The 17,179-nt window shown below is 48.0% G+C and overlaps 6 protein-coding genes across 6 annotated transcripts; 4 read left to right on the top strand and 2 right to left on the bottom strand.

Annotated features, from left to right (window-relative positions):
* Positions 1-195: 195 nt before the first annotated feature.
* TRV_03839 (uncharacterized protein) lies at positions 196-1,560 on the top strand (the record flags this gene model as incomplete). The annotated part of the gene is made up of 5 exons (XM_003021976.1): positions 196-287; positions 316-352; positions 513-622; positions 683-1,014; positions 1,082-1,560. 5 exons carry the CDS (start codon positions 196-198, stop codon positions 1,558-1,560), a joined length of 1,050 nt encoding a protein of 349 aa, XP_003022022.1.
* Positions 1,561-2,160: 600 nt separating this feature from the next.
* TRV_03838 (uncharacterized protein) lies at positions 2,161-3,328 on the top strand (the record flags this gene model as incomplete). Its single annotated transcript, XM_003021975.1, has 5 exons — positions 2,161-2,280; positions 2,314-2,383; positions 2,455-2,775; positions 2,836-2,929; positions 2,986-3,328. 5 exons carry the CDS (start codon positions 2,161-2,163, stop codon positions 3,326-3,328), a joined length of 948 nt encoding a protein of 315 aa, XP_003022021.1.
* A 1,798-nt stretch (positions 3,329-5,126) lies between these two features.
* TRV_03837 (uncharacterized protein) lies at positions 5,127-5,747 on the top strand (the record flags this gene model as incomplete). The annotated part of the gene is made up of 1 exon (XM_003021974.1): positions 5,127-5,747. The coding sequence occupies one exon, from the start codon at positions 5,127-5,129 to the stop codon at positions 5,745-5,747; it is 621 nt and encodes a 206-aa protein (XP_003022020.1).
* Positions 5,748-6,306: 559 nt separating this feature from the next.
* Positions 6,307-7,830, top strand: TRV_03836 (uncharacterized protein; the record flags this gene model as incomplete). Its single annotated transcript, XM_003021973.1, has 3 exons — positions 6,307-6,617; positions 6,685-7,100; positions 7,172-7,830. The coding sequence occupies 3 exons, from the start codon at positions 6,307-6,309 to the stop codon at positions 7,828-7,830; spliced, it is 1,386 nt and encodes a 461-aa protein (XP_003022019.1).
* Positions 7,831-8,366: 536 nt separating this feature from the next.
* TRV_03835 (uncharacterized protein) lies at positions 8,367-10,899 on the bottom strand (the record flags this gene model as incomplete). The annotated part of the gene is made up of 2 exons (XM_003021972.1): positions 8,367-10,378; positions 10,473-10,899. The coding sequence occupies 2 exons, from the start codon at positions 10,897-10,899 to the stop codon at positions 8,367-8,369; spliced, it is 2,439 nt and encodes an 812-aa protein (XP_003022018.1).
* Positions 10,900-13,450: 2,551 nt separating this feature from the next.
* On the bottom strand, positions 13,451-17,163 carry TRV_03834 (uncharacterized protein; the record flags this gene model as incomplete). Its single annotated transcript, XM_003021971.1, has 3 exons — positions 13,451-14,957; positions 15,022-16,947; positions 17,027-17,163. Coding segments are annotated over 3 exons (3,570 nt in total), but the record flags the coding sequence as incomplete, so codon positions are not given.
* Between the last annotated feature and the right edge of the window lie 16 nt (positions 17,164-17,179).

The raw sequence follows: 17,179 nt of genomic DNA, 5'->3' as shown, positions 1-17,179 counted from the left end.
GGAGAAAGAAAAAAGCCTTGAGGAGGAGAAAGGAAAAGTCCAAATTTTTCAGCTTGTGGAATTTGTCTCTGTTTTTTATCCTCTCGTTACAGTTGAGATCATATTCGAAGTCGTTTTCTGTTGCAAGGAAACTCGTTGTGGTCGTTTTTGCATATCGTTTGTTTGCTAGATTTGTTGCCCTCCTTGATATCAGCCATGGATACTTCAGGAGATAATGCTGGCTTCTCTGCCTCCAGCGCCGATAGAATGGTTGGAATGGACCATGCTGAAGTCCGCTACTTCACGAGGTATGTCTCCTTTTTATTTCATATCCAGGATTATCGCTGACTATTCCATAGTTATGATCATTATGGTAATAAATACCCCACCAATAGTTAGCACAAAGTGAGGAATTGGTCGATCCTGGGCTAACAGAAATGATGTGTTGCAGGAATCCATGAAGAGATGCTTGTGAGTTAGGACGGGAATAAGAATGTATGGGATGAATACGTACTAATGTGTGGCTGTTATAGAAAGATGAAGTGAGAACTCGCTCATACCGCGATGCTATTTACAACAGCAAACATCTTTTCAAGGATAAGGTGGTTTTGGACGTCGGTTGTGGCACTGGTATCCTCAGCATGTATGTCCCGCCGTTTGCATTCTTTAACCGAATTCATTACTGATGAGAATGCGTAAATAGGTTTGCCGTTAAGGCTGGCGCAAAACATGTTATCGGTGTCGACATGTCTTCCATCATTGGGAAGGCCCGCGAGATCGTCGAGGCAAATGGAATGTCTGACAAGATAACCCTTCTCCAGGGCAAGATGGAGGAGGTAGAGCTTCCTTTCCCCAAGGTTGATATCATTATTTCCGAGTGGATGGGTTATTTCCTTCTCTACGAGTCCATGTTGGACACCGTCCTTTACGCCAGGGACAATTACCTCAATCCCAATGGCTTAATCTTCCCCGACAAGGCCACCATCTACCTTGGAGCTATTGAGGATGGCGACTACAAGGAGGAGAAGATCGGATGTATGGTTTTCCCCCTCCTCCCTCCTCCCCCCCCTTCTTATTTCACAATATTAACCCCATTCGTTAGTCTGGGACAACGTCTATGGCTTTGACTATTCTGCCATGAAGGATGTTGCTCTTACCGAGCCACTCGTCGATACCGTTGAACTTAAAGCCCTTGTCAGCGACCCCTGTGCTATAGTCACTCTCGACCTTTACACCGTCACCACTGCGGATCTATCCTTCAAGGTTCCTTTCACCCTTACTGCAAGACGCGACGATTATATTCATGCCCTGATCGCCTGGTTCGATATTGACTTCACCGCCTGCCACAAGCCCGTTCACTTCTCAACTGGCCCACATGCCAAGTATACCCACTGGAAGCAGACAGTTTTCTACCTCCGCGACGTACTCACCATCCGCGCCCAGGAATCAGTCACTGGATTCTTGGAAAACAGGCCAAACCAGAAGAATAAGCGTGATCTCGACATTACCATAGGGTTTGAGTTTGATGCCCAGGATGAGACTCGTAACTCCCAGGGCCTCTGCCAGTACAGAATGTGCTAAAGGGGGAATAATAAAAAGAATTTTGCGCGATGCTTGCATTAATTTTTCGCTATTTTATATGCTAAAATCGATTTGGATCTGCATTGGGCTCCTTTCCCGCTTTCATTCGCTACAAGACGTATGGCTCGAGGAAAAGTGCCAACTAGCAAGATGGCAATGGCGTTGGAAAAGAATATGGCATGTTATGAAGTGAATGGTCTAGAAAAGGAGAGATGATGATATAAACGGCGATTTTATAAAGCTCCTCGATTTGCAATTGATACCCTCGAGTAGATGCTTAGTCTAACCGGTTTGTTTAGTTTAATGGCATGCAATTTTTTCTTCATAACCGTTCGTCTAGGTAGAGCCCCTATTAAGTTTACGCGGGTAGCTCTGCTGACTAAACCGGTTATTCCGCGCAGAGAAGCCTCGGTCCAGAGGAACTTCAACTCAAGCAAAGGAGCCGAAGAAGCCAGGCATACTAAAACCGTCGTACACTCATCATAGGCCTCCAGTATCTACATTTTACTTATATATATCGAGGCTACTTTTGACCACTATACCTTACATCCTGAGAGGGGATCACTAAATACCCTACTACAAGAAAACTTAATCGCAAGTATGAGCGGACCAGGAGCCGGCCATCAATTCCCCAGCGAGGATGTGAGTTGGATGAAGAGAGACATCCTCCTCTTTGCAAACAGCATTGGATGCACTGCGGATGAACTCCATTTTCTTTATGTATGTATAATGACACTTTCAATATAAGTATAGACAGCTGACTGGTTACTCCAGGAATTACACCCAAACTTTGCAGCTTTCCCAACATATCCTGTCATTTTACGTGTGTTACCCATTCTTCGATTAATATACCTCTTATGCCTTTCGACCAATATATTCTAACGGCTGGTCTAGCGTTTAAACATACCTCTCAGGAGGTTATTGATTTCTATTCAAGCAAAGCCAGCAGAGCCATTCCAGGTGTACCTCCTCTTGATCCTAAACGTACTGTCGATGGCCAGAGGAGAATGATCTTCTACAAACCCCTTCCTGTCACTAGCGAGGGCCGCAAGTTTGAGCTACAATCCAGGGTCATTGGCGTGTACGATAAGGGAAAAGTCGGCACTGTTGTGGAAGTGGAGTACTTAATCGTTGATAAGGAAACCGGAGAGTTATACACAAGGATGATTGGAAGTGCATTCTATATCGGCCAGGGCAATTGGGGCGGTCCAAAGGGTGAGCTTTACCTTACACAATTACCGGGAACATCGTCTTTATGCTAACAACAAACACTAGGCCCTGCGAGTGTGAACTTCTCCCCACCCCAGGGCAAGAACCCCGATGCAGTCCACGAGTATCAAACCACTGAAAACACCGCCATGCTCTATAGGTAAGTATCTCTACTCCCCTCCTGTTGGTTCTGCTTCTAACATTAGATACTTTCAGACTCAACGGCGACTACAACCCACTTCACGCAGATCCTGCACCAGGGAAGAAGATGGGTTTTGGTGGTGTTATAATTCACGGCCTCTTCAGTTGGAATATGGTAGCCCATGCCGTACTTGCTAAATTAGGTGGCAGTGATCCCAAGAACATGAAAGAGTTCCAGGCTCGATTCGCTTCTCCAGTTCGACCTGGCGATAAGCTTACTACGGAGATGTGGAGGACAGGTAAAATAGAGGATGGGTTTGAGGAAATCATCTTCACCACTAAAAATGGTCAAGGGAAGGTTGTCTTGAGCAACGGCCGTGCTCTCGTGAGAGTTGTCGGGACTAAGAGCAAGCTGTAGATACTCTCACAGACACTGAACCATAGCGCCACGGGATCAAAGAGGCTTAATCACCCACGGAACCATGGGTGTTATGTCCATTCAGCCAGATGTTATCAGCCAGCAGATGTGATTCTATTGTACCGGGCTGGGGTGTTTGCGGATTTCTTGCTTGTGTTTAGTGACTATTTCTCATCGCGACCTGGACGAGATTAAAAACTCCGAAACTTAATAGCCGCCAAAGAATGCAAGGCACTACATTGATGTCATGTTATTTCGACTTTTGAAACGAAAGACCCTGTAGAGCACATGTAAAGGTGACGTGCATCACAGGCAGATACCGAGGATCAACGCTAGGAGGAGTGTATTGAATGTGGCATTCTTCGGTTGTTAGATATTTGATAGATTGATAGACAACCCTCTCTACATGAGGCCCCTGAGAGTCGTCGTTCCGTGTTAGAACAGGCCAAGTAAAATAAATAGCCAACTAACTAGTTAACGAATTATCCGAGCCTCATCTGGGCCATAGAGGAACCCCGCTCTCTAGTTAAATCTAACGGTTGAACCCGTTTCTTTTCATGTCCCTACGTCGTCGAACTTGTACAGCATGGCAATCATGAATATCTTCCGGTGTATTCGAGCTACGGGCATCGCGCGGTAAGTTCAATCGTCAATATTGACATGCCAAATATAATAACTAGTTAACCCAGCGTTTACATATTTGTCTAGGCCGGGGACATGCGCCCGCTTGCCCACAACTGCACAGGTTGGTCTACACCACCACAGCATAAACTTGCAGGACACTGCGGAATCAGTGTTAACAGCGGCATTATGCCCCAATATATAGCAAGCAGTTAGTAAACCAGCTTTGCATATATACCCTAGAGAAGCAAGATGCTTTTCGTTGCCAGTGCGAGCTAGCGTATCGTCTCGACTAAAACAGGCCGATACCTCTTCAACTGTGCCTTCTGTATCTCTCCCTGTCCCCGGAGTTGAAGGACACAAATGGTAGTTGTACATCCTTACCTTCAGTATAGGAGGTAAACTGACAGGTATAGGTCGAACCTCTGGTTAAGGGATAACTGCCAATGCCACGAATGCGTCCACCCGGAAACCAGACAACGCCTCCTGGATACATTTTCTGTAGGTCGAGAATACCTATTCTATACCCCCTGGGCCAGCCGAAGGCTGACAAGTGGGACAGTTACCAGATGATGGTAAACCGTCAACTATAAAACCTCTGGAGAACGGTCTCGAAATAGAATGTGTGTATGACCTCGCATAGAATTTACATCTCTGTATACTTCTGACATCGGAAAAGGGGCAGGAGACGGGCATAAAAGTACTTATACCTATGAATGGCTAAAAAACCATACATCTTCAAGTGCAGCTCCCGCGGAGAGGCCCTTCATAAGGTGTGTAATCTCGGTGTCTTGCTTTGGCTTCTGATCTAATCATATTCCTAGGAATGATCTTGAGTATGTCGAAAGCACATCAAAATCACTCCCCTCTGTCGAGTATGAGGAAGTGATGTCATCGGACGAGGGCATACGAAGATGGACAAGCAATATAGTAGGTTCTTAGGTCTAAACGTCATGTTCAGTATGGCACATGCTTACGTTTCATCCCTATCAGTATCGATTCGGCTTTAGTTTTGTGAAAGGAAGCCCGGCTACTCCTGGAGCAACTGAGCGGTTATTAGAGAGGCTGGCTTTCATCAGACCTACCCATTACGGTGAGATGAAGCCCTGGACCGTGTGTCACTATGATTTGCTAAAACAGAGTAGGAGGCTTCTGGGATTTTACGTCTGATCTTTCAATGAAAGATACAGCCTACACATCACAACATCTCAATGCGCACACGGACACAACGTACTTTACTGACCCTGCCGGACTTCAACTCTTCCACATCCTATCTCACACTGACGGAAAGGGCGGGGAGACGCTGCTGGTTGACGGGTTCAAAGCCGCTCGTACTCTGCTTGAAGAAGATCCTGTGGCCTACCAGACGCTTAGCGATATCAAAATCAGCTCGCATTCCAGTGGAAACAAAGATGTCTGTATTCAGCCAGCCACTTCGTTCTCGGTATTGAATCACATGAGTGATTCATCTGAGTTGTACCAGATTCGGTGGAACAACGATGACCGTGCACCGGGAAAAGGGAACTCGCTAGAAACCATCCATCGTTGGTACCAAGCTGCAAAGAAATGGAATGCAATCCTCAAGCGGTCTGATATGGAGATCTGGCTCAAACTTGAACCAGGGACACCCCTCAGTAAGTGTCTCCTTCCTAGGATGAAAATGATTGAAAAAGAGGGTAAGCTAACTGCATTCCATCATCCAGTATTCGATAACTGGAGAATTCTCCACGGCCGCTCTGCCTTCACCGGGAAGAGGCGGATGTGTGGTGGTTATAGTGAGTACTCCAGAAACACCTAAGGGTATCTTGAGTAGAAATAGGATACATGTTAACATTCCACTTTGATAGTCAACCACGATGATTTCATATCCCGATACCGCCTTCTTAATAACGGAAGAGACCAAGTGCTGGCCCAGATCTAATGATGGGAGGAAGTCTCCATCTATGGAAGAAAATAGTTGCACTTTGCTGCCAAAAATTTAAGGAGGATGTATGAGGTTTAGAATTAGATATCAATGCACTATGACTCGAGCTTCTATTTTCTCATTATTGTTGACAATAAATTAGACGGTGCTTTGTATAGAGAAGCCTTGTTGAAATCGTGGGAGGGCCGGAAGAAAAGTTGCCACGTGACCTGGCAGGCAAACAGACAGCTTACGTGATGCATCAGCTTGGATGAAGCTGCTTTGGCTCTCTTGAGCTTCAACCAGCAACAACAACCTCAACAGCCTACACTTGCGCCTCTGTCCCGCAACCTGCGTACCTGGATCTGCACTATAAGGCACAGACCTGGAATATTTCTGACATTCCACCGAACCGAACCTATTCTTCCACGGATTATCCTCGCATTTAGCCGCCATGTCTACCTTAGAGGATCTTGATGACCTTGAGCGCGAGGACAAGAACCAAAAGGATGACCGGAAAGAGGGTGACAAGAAGGGGGCAGACAAGGACGGAGACGCGGAGATGAAGGAGGCAGAAAAGAAAGAGGAAGAGGATCTCATAGATGAGGAAATCCTACGGTCAAGCACTAGGGATATCATCAACCGAAGGAAACTTATCGAAAACGACATGCGGATCATGAAGAGTGAATTCCAGCGGTTGACGCATGAGCAGAATACGATGAAGGAGAAGATAAAGGAGAACTTTGACAAGATTGAGAATAACCGGTAGGTGTCCATGTTGTTCCTCAGCAGCCTTGAAATGAATATTCGAACTAACTCTATTTTTGCGTAGACAACTTCCCTACCTAGTTGGCAATGTTGTAGAGTTACTGGATCTTGACGTGGAAGAGGAGGCAGCAGAAGAGGGGGCAAATATTGACCTCGATGCCACCCGAGTCGGCAAGTCCGCTGTTATCAAAACCTCCACACGACAAACCATTCTCCTCCCACTCATCGGACTCGTTGACCACGAACAACTGAAACCCGGTGATTTGATTGGTGTGAACAAAGACTCTTACCTTGTTCTGGATACCCTTCCTGCCGAGTATGACAGCCGTGTAAAGGCAATGGAGGTAGACGAGAAGCCTACCGAACAGTACTCCGATGTTGGTGGCCTGAACAAGCAGATTGAAGAACTACTTGAAGCTATAGTATGGCCCATGAAGGAGGCGGACAGATTTAAGAAGATTGGCATCAAGGCTCCCAAAGGTATGCTATTCAATACCTCAGTTAATTTTGGATCGTATATGAGGTTGAATAACTTCTAACGTCATTCATAGGTGCTCTCATGTACGGTCCACCCGGAACTGGTAAGACTCTCCTTGCCCGAGCATGCGCCGCTCAAACAGAGGCAACTTTCCTCAAACTTGCCGGTCCCCAGTTAGTGCAAATGTTCATTGGTGATGGTGCCAAGTTGGTACGTGATTGTTTCGCCCTGGCCAAAGAGAAGGCCCCGGCCATCATTTTCATCGATGAACTCGATGCCATCGGCACCAAGCGTTTCGACTCCGAGAAATCAGGAGACAGAGAAGTTCAGCGAACCATGTTGGAACTGCTTAATCAGCTCGATGGTTTCGCCTCTGATGATCGGGTCAAGGTCCTTGCGGCTACTAACCGTATCGATGTCCTTGACCCTGCCCTTCTACGATCCGGCCGTTTGGATCGAAAGATCGAGTTCCCTCTACCAAACGAGGAGGCTCGGGCTCAGATTCTCAGAATCCATTCCCGTAAGATGACGGTCGACGATAAAGTTAACTGGCCTGAACTTGCTAGAAGCACTGACGAGTTCGGTGGTGCTCAGCTTAAGGCCGTGTGTGTAGAGGCTGGTATGATTGCTCTAAGAAAGGGGGTCAATAAAGTGAGCCACGAACATTACGTCGACGCCATTTCGGAGGTAATGGCAAAGAAGAAGGATACCAATGTTGGCATATATGTCTAAACATGGCTGGCAAGCTTATATTCGAGGAGACAGTCTCTCTTGCTGTTCTTTTTCCCTGCTTGAAATAATCAGCCTTCGTTCTAGATAAACAATTTAACGTTTTCATTGTGCCTATTGATCTACGATATTTCTTAAGATTTATCATACTTGAAGGATTTGCCCGAGTGGATAGAAAATGACTCTATGCATGTCATGTGCATATTAAATAACTAAACACTAAAGTATATACACTTCAATCATACACATATCCCCAATCCATGATCACACTTGGTTGTACATATTAGATATACATTATCGTCCCGTTTTGGTAAGCGGTGGGTAAATCCGGGGGCAAAAAGGTAAAAGAAGGTACGAAGGTAAAAAAGGTGCTCGTCGTAAAAATAGACAATAAATAGTAAGAGAAGAAAACAAAGTTTATAACCAATCCCAAAACTCCAGCTGGCCAGAACCGAGTGGGAAAATAGGTATACAGCATGTGTATACGAAGAAAAGGGAAATTGGGAAAAAGGAGAAAAAGTAACTAAGAGATAAAAAAATCAACGGAAGATATCACTGACGCCGAGCAATGCGGCTGAGGTATTGGGTTTTTTGATACCTCCGATATTGCGTTCTCGTTCAGCGTGACTCCACCACTCCTTCCCATATTTATGGCCTTGGTTCCATGATCCGTTACACGTGTCCCTGGCCCAGAACGGTTGATCTCCATTGCCACCGGTAGTTGGCCATGAGGTACCTTTGGTGGGTGATGTTGGAGTTTTTGGTGGCATGGGAGGGTTGGAGCTGGTGGATTTGGAGTTGCTGTGGTTACTTCGTGCATTTGAGCCACCCCAGACAGAGAAACGAGAGGATGAGGAGGTTGTGGTGGTAGCGGTGGATGGAGAGGATATCTCGTCACTGAAGCTAGAGTTTGTATTGGTTCTTTTCGAATGTTGTGATACGGCGGGTATGGCAGGATGAGTTGAAGAGGAAGAGCAGCTAGCGAAGAGAGAGGTTTGGTTTGCTGCAAAGAGGTGTTTGTGGCTTATTAGACCACCATCTGCATCTGAGTTTGGTATATCAGGCTGCAGAGTAAATCTTGGGGTTAGAGCAGTCGTATTGCTTTTGTTTGATATGCCCACCCTGCCCATGCAGGCGGGTATCAAAAACTCAAGGATCTTGAGAGCAGGCGTCTGTGCTTTACCATCATTGAGAGCTAAAATTGCTTCAGAGCTCACGTATCCAGGTTGGATAACGACATTGGGGGTTAGGAAGTCTTCTGAGTGATCTGTGATGATGACTTTCACGCCTTCATCATTTTCCTTTGCAGCCATGTCGATAAGTGCCTGAGATCGTATTCGCGCTGAGGACAGGTTATTCCCCGCTGGCATTGCAAGGGGCCGTTTGGGAAGTGATCCGTGAGAACTCCGGGGAAGGTTGTGGCGATCCGCAGGGACCATGATCAATCCGTTTTTGGATGGCCGACAAACATTCTGGAGTGCTCCCAATGGATCTATATCAAGTGGCGCTCGAAGGCGCTCAAGGGAAGGGAAACCAACGTGTAAGATACTCTGCGCCAGATGCGAATTGGGGGTGTTGGCTGTGTTCAGGACCTTCGAGAATGGAACTGTATCGATCTGGTTTAGTGCATCGGCGCCATTTGGACAGGCAACATCCCAGTGTAGGTGTTTCAGGGTTGCCGAAGCAAGGAGCGGTTGGAACACCATTCCCCCTTCCGGTAAAGATGGGACAACCGATGACTGAACTATAGTGAATCGCTCCAGACAACCAAGGGAAGCGAGGATCTTGGACAAGATCAAAAGGGAAGATATGTTCTGCTCTATCAGGGCGAGAGACTTTAGCCCCCTTGCCTCTGGTCTGCCCACATATCGCGCTAGTCCATTCTCTGTGACTCCCTGGAGTCCCTCCAGTCGAAGAGACGCCAAGGCAGGTAGAAAGAGTAATGTTCTATCAGTGAAATTGTCTGCTTCAAATCCTGAAACGGATAGATTCTGTAAAGCAGGCAGGAAGTTGAACATCCGTATAAACACACCGTGTTCCAGTATGCCCTTTGAGTCCATGGAATGCAATACCATTGACTCGAGTTTCGACCACGAGGTGTGATGACTGAGAAATTGGTATACCTGGGCTTGGTCCAGTACTTCAGTGGCCTTATTCTGTGATCGTTCAGTCACCTCTGCATTTGGGCCAATAATCCAAGCATGTTCCTTGAGCTTTTTCCTTGTGGATAACGCATGAGTAAGACGGTCAAACTCATGATTATATGGTATCGAGAGACCAAGGAGGCGCTCGAGATTGGGACAGACCATGACAACAGAGGCAACCAGGTCGCGATACTCTTGGAGGACAAGATGTTGTTTGCCTGTTATCAGTGGAGCATCAAGCTCTGGTACTCTGAGTTCAAAGACCATGTTGGCCAGGGCCTTTCTTTCTCTCAATGTGCGTCTGAGAAGCTTCAATCGGCTGCCACGTTTCCATTTGTATTTCTTCAGCGGGCCCGGTGAGTCGCTACCATGAAGATGGATTTTGTTATATCTATACCCGTTGGCTGCTATTATTACTTGCAACAAGGGAAGTAATCGTCGAGTACGGGCTATGTGAAAGGAAGAAGAGGGGGAAAGAAGAAACAAAAGCTTACAATTTACCTCTGACTGCCTTTTCCCACGCTCTATCTGTCAGACTTAGGGAATACAGATCTCGCATGTAACAAGTCAAGCAACCTTCGGTACAAGAGCTGATATGTAATGACCAGAGATGGGATAGGATGCACTCATACGCCTCGTCCGGGAGTCGATTTGTAAATACCTGCATCGGCTGCTGATCTTGCGGTGAGGTCCTGCCATGCTTGGTCGGCGGGTAAAATGAATATCTGACGGTAGCAGGAGAGTAGAGGCTCGGGACACTGGAACTGGCAGCATGATTCGAGTAGAGAAGTGGAAATGTTGGGCTCCTAACCGGAGAACGAGGAGACTGGGGCAGCACTGAGGGATTATGCGGAGGGGTAAACTGGTATGAGGCTGTGTTCGAAGACATTCGCTGTGATCCAGGTGAAGCTGTAGCGACGATACTCATTGTTGTAGCAGATAACAGCGTAACATTCTTTTCTCCAGAGTAGTCGAAAAAGCGAGGGAAAAAGACTGGAGAAGAAAGACAAGAGAGGTACTCCGTACTTTGTATGGGTGTCACCGCGTGTAGGGCTCTTTAACACTGCAAGTGCGGGTTGAGTATGGTTTGTTTTTGCGCTGGCTTGCGCCTTTGAGGACGAATTGTATGGGGGGAGGAGGATGTTTGTTTTGGGGGAGGGACGAAATAATAGTGGTATATCCTGAGGTTTGCTGGCTTTCCTACCACCCGCGCAAAACCAGGCTCTTCTCCTCTCCTCCTCCTCTCCTCTCCTGATCTACATTCCCCGTACAAAGTCACTAGGGGCCCTTAAAAGAGCAATACCCGAGCTGCTTGGGCGAATAGCGCCGCGAGTTAGTGAGTTAGTGTGGTAAGACCTGCACCACCAATCCATGCGAACGAGTGCTTGGCGATCAACACAGGCCCAGGGATGATAGTCGTATCCCTGAGCGTATTTCTACCTCGAAGCAATCGAAGTTGTACTCGTCGTGAGTCGAAAAGTATGTATCTGGGTGCAACCATGTCTATAAAGTACGGAGTAATATCGGCTCTCCGTTATTCCATGCGTCTGTGTGCTTTGCTTGTTTCTCTTTCCTCGCAGCAACAACCTTCGTAAGATATACTTTCAAAGTAAACGAGAGACAAGCCAGTCTGGCCCGGCGCTGTGCTGTGCTGTGCTTCTGTGCTTTGCATATTGCAGAGGCAGTGCCCGTGGTACGAGCTGGTTCAGCTTGCAAAGGGCGCCTCATCGGAGCCTTGACCGAAGTTGACACCTTCTGACGTCCATAGCGTTAGCCCGTCTGTCCTATATCCGTTCCATATATCGACTCGAAGAAAAGGAGTCCAGGTACCACTCAAGGTGAAACACGACAGCGGAATGCAGCACGGCGATAGGCCCCCTTACAGCTGTCAACCAGGTGCCTCCCCTCCCACCCTTGTTCTTCATCTCCACTCGGGGCCCAGCACTAGCATAAACCTCGTAAACATGCAGGCGCCGGGCGTGCGGCCGCTGCTGCACCTGCATTGGCGGTACTCCGTAAGAAACTTCTCCCCCAAAAAAACGCCCGTCTTGGTTTGTTCTTCCTGTTTCTTTCTCGTTTCTTTCGTCCCTTGCCCATGGTATTATTCTTCTTAATATGGAGAAGTCCTTGGGTTGAAATTGGTTTGAAGACGAGGGAAGAAAAAGCAAAATGGGAGGCGTCGCTTCGGGCGCCTCTGGTTGGCTGGATTGGGACGCGCTAGCGCAGGAACCGCGCGCTAGTGATGACTAAGCAGCCCCTGAAAAGAGACGTCAGGCCAAAGCTACGGCGAGGAGAGACATAAAAACAGCCAATAATTAGTTCGATCGGTTACATCGCGTAGGGGGGTGGGAGGGCTTATGAGGCACAGGAGAGGAGTATATTTGTGCATATGATAAAAATAGAGCTGGTGGATGCAAGAAAGCTGCATGAAATTTATATGGAATATTAAGGGGTAAACGGGAGAGAGATGTAAGTAGGAGCACTAAGGAATCAATAATAAAAAATATTGGATGGTAATATCAGCCTCCACCATCCAGCGCCCAACCAACCAGCCAACAAACCGACAGACTGACCCCTTGGCTACATGCAAATAGATGAAAGGATAAAAATGCCCGCTAGACGATTTATGCCACGCTTTGTTTGTTTGTTCGCTTGTTGAAGAATGAGTTTCTTTTTCTTTTTTTCCGTTTCTTTTTTTGGATGAGGAGAGAAGTGACCATGAAGGAAAAGGAGATAGAAGAGTTTGGATCTGGTATTTATGAAACTGGACCTGGAAGCAGTATGGCTTCGTAAATAAGAAATGTAAACTGACTCAGACAGACAGAAACAGTACGGAGGACAAGTAAATAAATCGACGGTGATGAAAAAAAAGGTCCCCTCCTTGCCCTTCTTTCTTTTGCTTTTAATTCTTTTTTTTGGTTTTGGGTGTTTTTCTTTTTTGTGGTTGGAATGGATTATTCCTCTTTGCCTTGTATGCGTGACCGGTAGACCGGGCGGAATAAAGCAATATGAAGCATGCATTGTGCTCAACATATGGAAGGGATAATGACGGGGGCAAGCAAAGGGGGGAGGCTAGAACGCAGAGTTGAAGGGGAAAGGCCCACTAAATGTAAATTGGGAATACTCGCGGGAAAGGGAAGCAGAGAGAACAAAAGGCGAGAGGCAGATAAGGTCCTCATCAGATAGCCTGAGATTCATATCTTGAGGCGCATAGATGGGGAAAATGGGAAGAGGGACAAGGGGCCATACAAAAAGGCACAAGCATAAGTAGGTTGGTTAGTATGTGCAAGTGGCATCAAGTCATATACTTCATGATCAGGGAAGGGAAAATATCACAAAAAACGAGGAAAAAGGGCATGAATGTTGTAAGGAAAAAGGCACAGGCACAAACGCATCAAAGAGACAGGAAGAAAGTAACTTCTCCCGGCGATGTTTAGGTCAGGTTAGCAGTTGTGCTATTCACTTGCTCCCCCGACGCTTCACATCTCAAAGTGATAGTCGTCATGGAAGATACCTGCATCAGCATCACCGTTTGATGCAGTGCTTGTGCGCTCAACTCCGCTCATGCGATGGCTATGGTCGGGGCCAGCACTATGGCCTGTGCCAGCCTTGCCAGTGCCACCACTGATTTTATGAGGTTGCGCCCATTGCTCAGGGAAGTCTTCCTCCATGTAGTCGTCGGCCGTATTACTAGAGTAATTCTCACCCTGGTTCATATGATGCTCCATCGAACTCTCGTTGACAAAAGTGAAACCTTTAAAGTTAGCTTGCATGCCGGGGGACAGCGGTGTACCGGCGGGATTCAGCCCATTCGCCAACGCAGCGGCTCTTGCGTTCAGGGAAGCAGATTGTTCCAGTGCAGTGGTAAATTCGGGGTCAAAGTACGAAGTATCCATGACAGATGTAAGTGTTGGTTTGAAGGGAGGGATAACGCCCTTGTTGGCTAGAACGACCCAGTCGATGTCGTGGAAGAATGGGTGTGCCATGAGCTCCTTAGCGTCATCCCGGTAGCCAAGCCGGTGTTCAGGGTTGCGGTTCAACAGACCCTTGACGAAGTTTCGACCTTCAGCGCTGAGGGCGTCGCGAGGGAACCGAACCTTGCCGAACGCGATGTTCTTGTACATTTGCTGGGTATCCTCGGCGTAGAAGGGACTCCAACCGCAGCACATTTCAAACACAAGGACACCCAAGGACCAGAAATCAACCATTTTAGTGTACCCGGTCTCGTTAAGTAAGACTTCAGGAGCGAGATACTCGGTTGTACCACAGAAGGTATTGGTGGTGTCATCCTTGGTGAGATTGGCCTTGGACAAGCCGAAATCGCATAGAGCTATATGCCCGTTGGCATCAAGAAGAATGTTCTCAGGCTTCAGGTCGCGGTACACAATGTCGTGGTCGTGAAGATGCTGTAGGGCGAGGATTAATTCGGCAATGTAGAACTTCGCGCGGGCTTCAAGGAATCGCCCTTCCTTCTGGAGATGCCAGAACAGCTCACCGCCCGACATGTAGTCTGTGACAAGGTACAAATCCGTAGGAGTCTGGAAGGAAAACTTTAGACCAACGATGAATGGAGAATCCGTCATGGCGGTGCGGACAAGGATGTTTCTCTCCCCAAGAGTATGGGCAATTTCCTTTTTCTGAATTATGACTTTCTTCGACAATACTTTCATAGCGTAAATCCGTTGAGTGTCTTTCTTTCTCACCTGGTACACCTGACCAAAAGTACCCTTGCCGATAAGCTTGAGAATCTGGAAGTCGTTCGGACCGAACTGCTTTTTGTCGGTCTTCTGGAAGCTCATTTGAAGGTATATCTCTCCCGACACTGGACCCTGACCATGGGCTAGTGGTTGGAGAGGATACCATCCCGACAATGTGGTGTGGTCGTCCTTTAGGTGGAGTGATAGTTTCAAATGACCGAGGAAGGCCTCATGGTTCGAACGGTCATAAACAGACACGTCAAGTTCCGACTGATGGCCAAGTACGTCACTATATATCGATCAGTAAAGAAAAGGAGACAGCAATAAAGGAAAGGAATGCACGCGCAACGCACAAGACGGCATCGTGATTCCACTGTGGATCAGTCACTTCAATAGGCCCGTTACTATGCCCCCCATCCATCATGCTGTTGTGGCTACTCTGTCGACTCTTCATTGGTATGGCCATTGGACGTCCGGAATCACTGTTCGACCGCTGAATTGGCACCGATCCCAGCGCTTCGAGTCTGTTTCTAGAACCAGCCCCATGACCGGCCGTACTAGCAGTCTGGCCACCCTTCTCATCTGGCTTTGCACCCTTGGAGATGTACTCATTCCATTCAAAAACGCAAACGACATACGGATCAACGCTAGGACGAAGGCCGCGTCCTTCAACTATTTTGACGGTTAGTTTTCCCTTCAGAGAGGCAGTTACCGGTACGCCTGATTCCTCTGAGGCTCCACTGGATCTAGAGGAGGCCGAAGGCTTGTTTGATTTGCTTTTCCGCGCATTCGACGAAGAGGCGGTCGAGTGTCTTCCGCCCTGAGAGCTGCTGTCTGGGGTATTGTTACCCTGGTGGGGGGGAGAATGCTCTATTATCGACCTAGGAGGGTCTCTCTTCTCTGCGGCATCGGTTTCATTGGACATTGCACGGGGGGTAAGAGGAGGGGTGTTCTTTGTCCGCGGGCCCGCGGCCACGCTGTCTGTCAGCTTTTCCAGATCCTCGCGAGAGCTGGAGATTGAGTGGGGATGATGAAGGTGGTTATTGGGATTTTGGGAGGAGGATTTGGAGGAAGATGAGAGGGAGTCGGGTTTTGATAGTGACTGTGATGAAGGACGGGAAGGTTTGGAAAAGTGGCAAGCCATAACGGCATCTGGGGAGACACTGGAGACAGGAAAGGAAGTATGTCGTTTGGGCTTTTGTTTTTGTGAGGACTTGGAGAATATAAGGTTCTTCAGGGCGCGGTAAACCGAGCTCACTCCTGTATCAACTTCTGGAGCACCATTCTCGGCCTCTTCAGTATCCCTATGGGCGATGGAACAGAACGAGGAACGGGGAGGAGTCGGTAAAGGATTGACAGCGACAGCACCAGCATCAGCATCAGCGCGGCCACCGCCACCGCTACTTGTATGCTTTGAAGGGGCAAGGAAGTAGTCCTTGTCCGATATCACCTCGAGACTCTGGGCGGTGGCAGGACGAGAATGTGTGCTGACAGGTGCTGATTTCTGACAACCACGGTCCAATAGATTGGTCGACTCAGTGAGTGGAGGGGAATGTGATGTTGAAGTAGGCGGTTTCAGAGCATCCGAGAGTATTTCCTGCTGTTGTGTCTCTCCGGTCTGCTGGCAAGGATCCCCAACAGCAACCACACCATCATCACTACTATGCTTCCCTGGGGTATGATGGGTAGAACAAGAGGAAGAAGACATGGAATGAGAAGGAGGAGGAGGAGGAGAGGAGGAGGAAGAAGGTCGTATACTGGTGGTGGTAGTGGTAGGGTTTGAAGTAGAATCAGAACCAGCACCAACCTGTGCAAAGAAACTCGGCATGATCCCGGGGACGCGCTTGTCGGATGGATCGGGCTGCGGCGTTGCGATCCCGGTAGGCGTTGAACCCATCGACCCTATCTGGTCCTGGGAGTCATCTCCATGCTTTTGGCTGTATATAGGACGCGGGTTAGCCATCTGAAGTTGTAGCAGTGCATGAGCAGCGACAGTGGGCAAAACAGCAACCAGCAAATTCAGGGCTAAAAAACAGGGCAAAGAGAGAAAAGGATAGGCTGCCTGAGCATCGTGAGGCTGAACGGCTTGCTTGTTCCGGGTGCAGTCGTGGTTTGATGGCGAGCTAGCCAGCAATCTTGCTGCTGCCGTGGTCACCGTCGCTGTGGCTATTGCCGTGGCATGGAAAACGAAAAGCTGGGGTGACAGCTTGGTGGCGTTTTCCCATCCCTCCCCTCCCCCCAGGCGGAGATAAAGCGGTCTCTGGCCTTGCAGCGTAGCTCTTGTCTGGACGCGGAGATGAGAGCCGGTCGACAGGAGGATGTGCTGGCCTTTTCCTTGCCACCGTAGCCTCTTTCTACTTTGTCGTCGTCGTCTGCGTCTTCTTCTTCTCCTTCTTCTTCTTCTTCTTCTTCTTCTTCTTCTTCTTTTCGTTCTTCGCTGTTCTCCGTCGTTCCATTGACGCTGGTGGTGACTCCTTATAAGAGATCCATCCTATCTGTCTTCTTTCCGCT

Source organism: Trichophyton verrucosum, assembly GCF_000151505.1.
Source record: "Trichophyton verrucosum HKI 0517 chromosome Unknown TV-F-b-06e04.M13r1, whole genome shotgun sequence".
Taxonomy (NCBI): Eukaryota; Fungi; Ascomycota; class Eurotiomycetes; order Onygenales; family Arthrodermataceae; genus Trichophyton; species Trichophyton verrucosum.
The sequence above is the reverse complement of the archived record's forward strand: the minus strand, read 5'-3'. Positions and strand labels throughout refer to the sequence as shown.